Below are 10,634 nucleotides of genomic sequence, written 5' to 3'. Positions count from 1 at the left end.
AACCAAGAGATCTGATTCACATTAAAAATATGTAATTAATCTACTCCATAAATTAAGATGATTCATATTCCATATTTTCTGTGGAAGCAACACGAAAGACTTCACCACTTAGGATTCAGTGGGCATTTTGGATATTTGTTTAAAAGGGAGCCTGTTCCACTTTTTACTTTTCTTTTCATAGTTGTCTCTTAATTTAATAACATTGCCTTAATATTTCCTTTGCTATTACAGAAATTCATATAAAATTTTCTTACTATTTTTCCAGTTTATTTGCCTTGGGCTTTTGACAATATCTTCTGTCTGTTTGCTTCACTTTTGTAAAATTGGAAAGTGTTATAGTAAAATCACAGAAAAGCAGGGGAATTCAACAGCAGGTGCTGGGACTAAGAATATTTTCCACCCATTCTCTAAATTAATGGAGTGTATTTCAAACTGCCATAGTCTTTAATCTATAGATTTAGTTCATTAATCACCATTCTTAACAAATACAGGGCAAACTGAATGTCATTATTTATTAATTTATTTATTTATTGCACCTGATAGGAAATGGGAATATAATGCCTCAATTTATTTTCTGACCCCTCATTTTCAGGTCCTGAAACAAAGCCCATGCCTCCTAGATTGAAGCCATTTCTGCTCTTTTTCCCGTTTCCCGGAATAGGAAGAAGTTTCCCATCCACATCTGTCTGTGAGTGACACTCACTTGCGAGATGTTTCCCTCTCCTGCACCGAGGGCAAAGGTCTGGTGGCTTGTTGGGCTTTGAAAGTTGTGGGCAGTTCCTTTTAATATGTCCTTGTGCCCCACACCCAAAGCACCGTCTCTCTGCATTAGGGTTGCTCTTTGTATAATTTGCAAGAGCTTCCCTAACACATTTTTCAATTTGATCCCCCAAGTGTTCCTCCATGATGGAAGCAACATGTTGTGGTGTCCCCACCTTGCTGCACGCCTCGATCATGTCTGCCAAAGTGGCCTGGTGCGGCATCATGCTGATGATCCGTCTGCACTCCGGATTGGCATTGGAGAACGCGAGGCTTTTGATCAGGTGTGGTTTTGCTCCCTCCTCGCTCACCTGCCGCTCCACCGCCTGAGAAAGACGATCCACGAATGAAGAAAACGGCTCTGCAGGACCTTGTTTGATCTCGGTGTAGATTGTGTCCTGGACCCCCGCTGGAGCAATTTGAAGAATCACCCTCCGTGCTGCCTCTTTGATGTCGCTGAGCACGTGACACGGGAGCCTCACCGCCTGTTGAGTTGGATCGTCCTCAGGAGGATCACCAGCAAGCTGCGCCATGGTGAGGTTCGCATTCGGCCCGCCCTGGTATCTGGCTCTCAGCTCCTCCAGGGATCTCCTCCATGCCTTCTGCCACACGAGAGCTTGGGTGTCTGTAAGAACTGATGTCGCAAGATATTTAAGATCATACGGTGTTAAATCATACATTCCAAAAATACTTTTTAACATTTGCTTGAAATATGGTGATGACAACCCATTGTCCCGAATGGCCTTAGCTAAATCTTTGATTGCTCCACGGTCCAGGCGTTCCCATCTCGGGTTTTGGCCCTGAGCGTCATAGTTCACTGGCATCATTATATTTCCCGAGCCCTGCAATAAACCTTTCTCTTTCTCCAACTCTGCTCGAATGTCCTGCCAGTCCACTTTTGCGCTCTGCAAAGCTGTAAATTCAGTGGGTACTTGCCTGTAGAGTGGAGTCATCTGTTGTGGCTGCAGTTCTGGTGCAGCAGCACTCACCGATACCAATGGCGTCTGCAGCATCTGCGAAGATGAAGGCTGGAAGCCTCTGGAGAAAAGTGAAGCATCTGCTGTGGAGGAGAACACACGACTGCCTTGCATTATTTGGAAAATTTTTGGAAGATGAACCAACAGTTCTGGCTGTGACTCCAAGGCTGTGCTTAAATATCGTAAAAGAAATTCAACAACCCCCTTTGATATTAAAATTGACTCTCCCTGCCCCGAAAGTTTGGCAGACCTTGATTTTGGAATTGTCCAAGCTGGGACACCCTCCGAAGCGGTGATGCGTATCGTTTCCTCCCGTTGCTGTGCCTCAGCAGAAGTGTCCTGAGTCCCGCACTGTTCCGGTGTCAGTGGAGGTTCCTGCTGCCGTGCAGATGTGACTTTTTTCACCCTGGATTTTTTCTTATAAGAAACTGGAAAAAAGTCCTGCAATGTTACAGTCCCACCACTGGGTGGCGCAGTGCCTCGACCGGACAAGTTCTGCGAAGCCTGTTGCAATGTTGTGATTCCGCCGCTAGATGGCGCTGCCGCCTGACCAGCTGAGGTCGGAACCGCACTCTGCTCTTCAATCTGCACTTCTGACAAACATTTTAACACCTCTTCTGTCAACTGATTTACATTTGCAAATCCCGCACTAATTCCCGATAAACCTTTGAGCATTTCTCCTAACAACTGATTCACGTTTGCAATCCCTGCAGTTGATGAAACTGACTCTTGTTGTAACAACTGTTCTAATTCGGTCATGTCAGAAGCAGACAGGGATTGGCCGTGGGCTTGGGCCGTCTGTTGCCATGGGAACGATGATGGAACCGTGCCCTGAGGAATGTTTACCTCCTGGCCACGCCCCATCCCTGCCTGCGTCATCTCAGGGGAGTGAACGCTCCTGCTCCGACCCTGGCTATGCTTTGGCCTCGCTCCGCCCCGCACCGCCTCCGAATCAGAGCCACTGCCGTCCCCCCCAAGGCTGACGCAATCACCTTCCTGTTCCCATTCCAACCCTGATGTTTCCGTCTCACTTTGCCCGTCTCCTGGCTCCATGCCAGCACCCACAGCCTGCGCGCGCCGGCTCCGCCCCCTGTGTGCCCGTCCCGCGCGTTCGAAATGTGAGAAATCCCCTCCACCTGTGGCTGTCGGGTTTTGCTCGACCTTCGCGCGCATGCCCGCCGCCTGAGCTGCAGCGAGGAACGCCTCCCGCTGTCCCTCTGCCGCTTCCTCAGCAGCCCTGGCTGCCGCGGTCAGGGAGCTAAGTTCCCACGCCCTTTGGGCGGCCGCTTCTGCGGCCTCAGGGATTCTCGACATTGAACGCGTCACCGGGCGCTCCGAGCGTACCACCGTCGCACTCGCACCCCCCGCTTTCGCCCCGATCCATCCCGCCCCCGCCGCTCTCCCCGGCCTCGCCTTCTGCGCGGGCTGTTTTGAACTCCCAGCCTGCGCAGATGTGGAGGCGCTTTCCTCTCCCTCCTCCCCCTGCTCTGCACTCACGTTCGCACCTTCCCCCACCGGAGCTGCTGCCGCCGCCGCTGCCCCCCCCACCGTGGGTTTGGACTTGGGCAATGCCTTCCTCCCACTGAGGGTCGCGGCTGTGCCTGGCTCGCCCGCCTCCGTCTGGGGAATTTCTGCGTCGGAGGAGCTTAGGGACTCTTGGGAAACTGAGGAACAGTGAGAATCCGGGGACACGGGACGCGATGGGGTATCATCTCCCTGATTTTCCACAGAAAGCAATCCTGCCTGTCCTGTGTCTGTGGTGAGAGGATCTGTCCCAAGCTGCTGGCCGGACTGTCCCCCCTCCTGTTTGTCACCAGGAGCCGTAGCTGCCTGGCTTGAGCTGCTGCGTTGTGAGAGTGACTCTAAAACTGTTCTTGCTGAAGATAAAAGTTTTGCGGCAAGCTTATTATTTTTTATAGCCTGATAATATAATTGCTTGTTAATTTCCTGCCAAAAATTTGGCTCATACAATAAATCTGGATCTGAGTGTGGGAAGTTACACCGCACCCATAATAATAAATCTTTCAACTCCTTTTGAGCAATCTCTACCGGATGGGCAGAGATGATGCCCTGGAAAGTAGATACTATTTCTTTTTCCTCTTGGGAGAATTCCCCCCCCATGTTCTTAATTTTGACCGTTCTCACCAAAAGCTGTGTCGGCTCGAGGTCAGTCCGGAGATGGCACTGATCACCGTCCAGCAGGTCACAGGTGAGAGATCCCAGGCGCGCTTCTGGGTCGTCTCCTCCCTGGAAAGTCCCCGAGACGAGTTGTTTCAGTGAAGGTCAGGTTCTTATCTCGAGCTGTCCGCTCCCTCTCGTCTTGGAATTTGCGGCGAGTGTGTGCTCTGCTCTTCTCTCTTGTTTTTTTTTTTTTTTCTCCGCTGATGCAGGTTGGAGGTTGTTTGATGTTTCTTTTTGGTCTTCTTGCTGGTGCCCACCCACAGGGACGCCAGTTGTGAGAACCCCGGGTTTGGCTGGGGTTCTCGTGTGGTGGTAGAGCGTCTCCTCCAACCCGTGTTCCCAAAGGAAAACTCCACAGTCTCTTCTTGTTCGGTCTCAAGATGTTTTATTGCTAGTTATCTAACAGATTAAGTTCTCGGGCTGCGGCCCTTTGGTCAGCGGCCCAGGCAGAGAGGCACACACTCCTGACACCCTGACTGTCCGGTGTCTTCTTCTCCTCTCTCCCCGCCCAGGGCTGCTGCTATCTTTTATAAGATATATTACATATAACATGTTTACAATTATTCCCCAATACCTATTACCTACGTTACCAAGTGTTTTTCTATTCTAAACCAATCTGTGAGTGCCAACATCACCAAGAACATGGAGGTAAGGAAGAAGAAAGAAGAAGGATGGGTTCAGCCCACTTTCCTCCATCTTAGAACTTCTGACCCCCATGTACAAAGTAAAAACCCCCCTGTACATGCACTAAAACCCCCCTGTACACTACCAAAATATATTTCCCTCTACTTTGTGACTACATTTACTATACTATCTAGCACTTTGTGACTGCTTGTTCCACCTTCAAAGTTGGTAATTCATTCCATGGTTCAAACTCGAAATCACAGCTAAATCCAGCTGCCTGCTGGGGTCCAGACTGCGTCTGACCACGGCCTGGAACCTCTAAAAATGTTTGAGAAACATTTTGAGTTCCCACAATTTCTACAGCTGTATGCTCCTTCTCTTCCAAATCTCTTCTAGCTATGTCTTCTCTTGTGCGGATGGGTTGTTTCTGGTTCGGTAAATACTTGTTGACTTGCATAAGGACAAATTATTTTGGAGCATTTTTGCCCTACAGGAAGTAATGCCTATCTAGTGAGAATAGAATGGAAACACCCTCAGGATATCCAGATGCTTTGCTTTAGCCAATTATATCTGAACATCAAGTATCATCTGAACAAAAGAGGTACATAATTTTTTCAAGAATTTCACATAAACTAGATTACACACTGAGGAGGAAATGTTAGAAATTTCCTAATGTTCCTACAGAAACATTATTAACACTACCAATTGTTTTGATCTCCAATACAAAATCCTACCAATGTCTCTTAACCATGGTCCGAACCCCAATCTCTTTAGCTATCCTTCTAAACTCAATCCGTCCTCTACTTTTAATTGTTGAGTTAGCTCGGTTAATTTTCGTATTTGCTTATGGATAGATGTAGAGTGATTAGATAAGTTTATACTGCACATTCTTTCAAATTTTTTGCAACTATGACCTTGGGCTAGAAGAAGTAAATTAGTGGCAGCTGCTCTATTTTGCAGAACTGCATGACAGATACTACCTATATTTGTGGGAAGCTCACTTAATATTTTAGATGGAATACTAATTTACCTTTTTGTCCAGTAGGCTAGGATTTTCAATTGTGTGAGAGCTTGCACTTAAGCAACTCATGGGGTGAAAAATGAGGTTAGTATTACAGAAGTGCACTCCACTTCATATTTCTCATATTTTTGATTGTTCTGTTTAACATGAAAGGAACAAACTTAATTCTAAATACAAACTATATTTATGATAAACTTAATGTTATGCTTTTGATTATCTAATTGATTGTCCCTCTTTTTCTTTTGCCATTGAAAAGCAATGGCAAAATGAACAGAAAAATCACAGGCATTACTAAAACTCATTAAAACTTAGTAAAAAAGTCTATAACGTAATTAAAAACACACTTATGAAAAAACCCAAAGTCTACAATCTTCTGTGGGTGAAACACAAATCTTTGCACAATCCACTTTTGCTGTGCATCCTCTGATTTACTTGTGGAGAGATTAGTGTTCTCTTGAAATTGGTAAGTTTAACATTCTTCACTGAAATCTATCCAGATTCTGCACCTGGTAAAACACAAACAAACTCAACACCCCCCACAGGGACTGGAGGGTCCTCTCTCAATTCTGTTTCCTAAAATTTTCATGAAGAAATGGAAATATCAACATCTTTGTTATAAACATGAAAAAACATCAAGAACAAAACAATGCATATAGTAAAGAAACTAACAACAAATAAAAATCAATCAGATAATACACAATTAATATTACATATAAAATCATATTTACCAAGTGCTACACTATCAAATTGTCATCTCAGAGTCTGAAGCAGCTGATAAACCTTAAAACAACAGAGATTTGGATAAAACATGTCTGGATCATGTCTCTCCAAAACTCTTTTTGAGGCTCAACTGCCCTATATGGTCAAATTGTTAAGCCAAAAGGACTTGAATACTTTTTGATGCAGAAAACACTTGGGTCAATCACACCATCCACGTAGAGCCAGAGCTTGGCCAGAGCTCAAACTCTAATTGGAGGACATGTTTTAACACATTATAAAACAAAAGTCCTAGAAATAACAGTTATAAGTAAAAAACCTTATTATTAAAAATTTATCAAACTATCAAATAATTGAACCTGTCTAAAATCTCTTTCAAGACAAAAATTCTCTAAATACAACAAACCCTTTCTTCAGAAATCTGAAAATTTGAAGTCTGAAATTTTGAATTAAAATTTGGACAATGAATTTTTAAAGGAAGATGAATTGCAGCTGCATAAAAGATTGGATAAAGAAAACACATGAGTAGTTAAAAAATCAAAAACACAGGATCCTGAAAAAACATCTTGTAATCAATCACCTAAAGAGACAATAAAACATATGAAAACTGACTGTAAATACTATAACAACACCTTAATACCTTAATACCTTAATAATAATTCTTATCACAAAAATCAGACAACTCACATTTTATGATCAACCTATTAACAAGAAATGTTTAAAATAGTTTAAGACAATCCTTTTAAAGCACTCATATAACATTAGTAACAATCACTACTTATCATTACCTACAAAAACTTAACAATCACAATTTATTGTATTATCTATAAAACTTAAAAATCATTATATTATTATCTATAAAAACCCAAAGACAGAGATTACAAACTCAATATTAAAATTCCATCAGATGACATTTTCTCAACTCTTTGTTTTCAGAGACATTTTTGGTAATTAAATAATTACTAACATTTCTATCTTTATATAGTGATTTTTATCCATATCATATTTGAAATAACATTGATTCATATAATGTTCATCCTTCTTGGTATCTTGGAAAACACTCGGTACTGCTGTACTTTTTCATTATGTCTCTGACTCTTGTAAGAAATTGGGAAAATGCTGTTGAAATTTTTGCTGTAGTGTTGCGATCCCGCCATCGGCGGCGCTGCTGCTCTCGGCGTTGTCGCTGCCATGGCAACCAGGACTGTGTCGCCATCTCCGCCGCCATTGTTGGGCGCTGAGGGGAGATGAGGGGCGGCGCCGCCTCGCTCCCGTCCTTGTTGCGTCACCTTGTGGATGGGAGAAGAGACACCCCCGCCACGGCCGCGCCCCGCCTGCTCCGACTCCAGCGCGGCTGAGCCCCAGGAACGCCCCTCTCCCCCCTTGCGCTGCTGCTCGGCAACAAGGAGCCTTCCGTCTCTCGGCTGATGTCCGCTCCGCCCCGGGCTCGCCTCCGGCTCGGTGCTGGCCGGCCCCGCTCTGTCTGGCCCCGCGCCTGCTCCGTTCTACCTGATTCCCATTCACAAAAAGTGAATTTGGGATCCCAGTCCCGTTGCCATAAAGCAATTTGGACCTCAATTTCCAGCACCTCAATGCTACTAGTGTCTATGGGAGGTACAGGCATTTCAGAAGCAGAGATGGGAACGGGAAAATTTGTGAGAACTGGAGGGTTTGGCTCACTGGAGAGAAGCGAGGGTTTACATTCCTTGTTTTTCTCCCGAGTCGTCTGTATCACTTCCACCTCCCTCTTTTCTGCCTGACACATTAACAATTCGTTATGAACCACTCTCCAAAGTTTACTCATTTTCTTGCCTGGTTTACCCTTGTTATGATTGAACACAAGAGGTCATCTGATCCGATTAACAGAATTTATTTAATTCATTTAATAGAGTATATGAGAGCAAAGCAAAGCAGCGCTGCGGTGACAGAGGGGAGCTACCGCTCCACCAAACTGCCGCCCTTCTGGTCCCCTAGTTCGCTCTTTTTATCTTCTTCCTTAGTTCACTCGTTTCTTCTGCGCAGTCGCATTCTGTTGCTAGGTGGTCGTTTTCTGCCTCCTGGTGGTCGTGGGATGAAGGCTGGTTGTCTTCCTCACAGGTGTCCTTTGATCTGGGGATTCTCACAGTCTCAAGAATATGTGTTATCTTAGAAATGCGTGTTATCAGTTAAGCAATGCAAAGCCTATTGCCTACTACTGCTGTAAAAGCTTAGGAATGCGTGTTATCAGCAATTCACAGCCTATTGCCTATTACCGCTGTAAAAACAAACTTCCTTACATTATATCCTTGAAACAAATCTGCCATCTGCAGCTGCATTGAACAAAAAGGTCACCCTTCTCTTACACCCTCATCTAACACTAATTCCCACAACTTATCCCCATATCTTCTCCATTCTGAAAGTTCATGAACACTATGGGGGTTAATGAAAAAGCCATAAGACTCAGCATGATGCAATAGTGAAGGGAGATCCTTATCTAAGTCAATCCCCCTAATCTGCCTTTTTCTAAGAGAAGTACTAAACAAATCATATGCTGCTTGCCTTTCCATGATTACGTCGGTACCGTTGCTGGCTCCTTCAGGCTTCAGCAGCACGTATCGGCTGAGCCCGCTTCTACGGTCACTCAGGGTGCGGAGCAGAGCATTTCGCCTCTTCTCTTTATTTTCGCCGTCCTTCCAGCCGCAGGACCCGAACCCCAACGCAGCACCCCTCTCGCCTTAGGCTCGGATCAGGTCCCTGCTTTCGGGCGCCAGTTGGAGGGTGCCGTGGGAGACAAGACTCATGATATCATGATCATCAAGTCTCAGTTTATTGTGACAGATTACACAGTTTATATATGTTTGTTAATTAGCTCATACATATTGCAAAAGCCGAGCTCATGATTGGTTGCTATGTGACTTGTACTATTATCTTAAAAGTATCTTTGTGAATGATACTTGCCTGTCCTGCTGGCCTTGCAGTTAGAACAGCTTAGTACTTCTTTGTTCTTCTCTATCTATTTCTACATACCAAGCAGTTTCAATATCCTGCTTTCTGCACACCATCTACTCTTCAGGGTCATGCGAACTTTGCAGCAGTCACGTAGCCCTCCCTATTTGGATTAATTTTACAGTATCATGTCCCTTGTCGTTCAACCATTCCTCTGTCAGGCTCTCTTCACTTACGGCTTTTTTATTAATCCCCATAGTGTTCATGAACTTTCAGAATGGAGAAGATATAGGGATAAGTTGTGGGAATTAGTGTTAGATGATGACAAACCAGGCAAGAAAATGAGTAAACTTTGGAGAGTGGTTCATAACGAATTGTTAATGTGTCAGGCAGAAAAGAGGGCGGTGGAAGGGATACGGACAGCTCGGGAGAAGAATAAGGAATATGAACCCTCACTTCTCTCTAGTGAGCCTAACTCTCTAGTTCTCACAAATTTTCCCGTTCCCATCTCTGCTTCTGAAATGCCTGTACCTCCCATAGACACTAATAGCATTGAGGTGCTGGAAATTGAGGTCCAGATTGCTTTATGGCAACGGGACTGGGATCCCAAATTCACTTTTTGTGAACGAGAATCAGGTAGAACAGAGCAAAAGTCTCCAAACTCCAAATTGAGCCGTTCCCAACGGGAGGAAAAATACTTTTCGCATCACTGTTTGTTTGCAAGAGTCCACTGGAGCAGTGAAGACCTCGGTGTTCAGGAGGAACCCGAACGGCAGGTGTGGACGTGGCCGGGGCCAGGAGCTGGAGCGGGAGTGATGCCTTGCCGAAGAAAAGTGAGCGCAGCAACCCGCGGAGGTTGGAGGTTGGCAGAACTAAGGCAGCGGGCTGCGGCGGGGACCACATGTCTGTCAAGCTGCTGGCATCGCTCTTCAAACCAGGACCATGGCCTCCTCTTCATCTTCTTCATCAATGTCCATCTCCTTGGTGTACTCTTCCATTTCCACGTCCATCTCCTCATCCTCATCCACCTCCATCTCCTCCTCCGTATCCATTTCTGTGTCCACCTCCATCTCTTCCTCTCCTCTCTTTTCTCCCTCCACTTCCATCTTCTCCTCTCTATCAGTCTGTCTGTCCACCTCCATCTTGTCCCCTCTGCCTGACACAGCCTGCAGAGGTAGCAAAACCTCAGAGTGGGGTCCCTGTCCCACCCCATCCCCCCAGAACTCCAGCCCACACCCGGGCAGCTGGGGGGATCCACCTCCATGGAATGGCACCGTACCTTCCTCAGGACAAACGTGAGCATCCTGCAGGGATGGATGACACAATCCAGGCCTTAGGCAGCTTTTGAGACTGATGAGATGAGGTCTTGGGGGCAGGAACAAGAAGGGTGACAGGAGCAGCAGGAGCAGCGTGCAGGGAGTGCTGAGCCC

The 10,634-nt window shown here is 45.6% G+C and overlaps 1 protein-coding gene across 1 annotated transcript; it reads right to left on the bottom strand.

Moving 5' to 3' along the window:
• Window positions 1-377: 377 nt before the first annotated feature.
• On the bottom strand, window positions 378-2,040 carry LOC144247151 (endogenous retrovirus group K member 6 Gag polyprotein-like). The gene is made up of 2 exons (XM_077786768.1): window positions 1,242-2,040; window positions 378-1,085 (listed from the first exon to the last, which is right to left on the bottom strand). Exons 1-2 carry the CDS (start codon window positions 1,848-1,850, stop codon window positions 528-530), a joined length of 1,167 nt encoding a protein of 388 aa, XP_077642894.1. The 5' UTR covers window positions 1,851-2,040; the 3' UTR covers window positions 378-527.
• Window positions 2,041-10,634: the final 8,594 nt, after the last annotated feature.

This window comes from Lonchura striata, chromosome 15, assembly GCF_046129695.1.
Source record: "Lonchura striata isolate bLonStr1 chromosome 15, bLonStr1.mat, whole genome shotgun sequence".
Lineage (NCBI taxonomy): Eukaryota > Metazoa > Chordata > Aves > Passeriformes > Estrildidae > Lonchura > Lonchura striata.
Note: the sequence above shows the minus strand (reverse complement) of the source record. Positions and strands in the feature narration are given on the sequence as shown.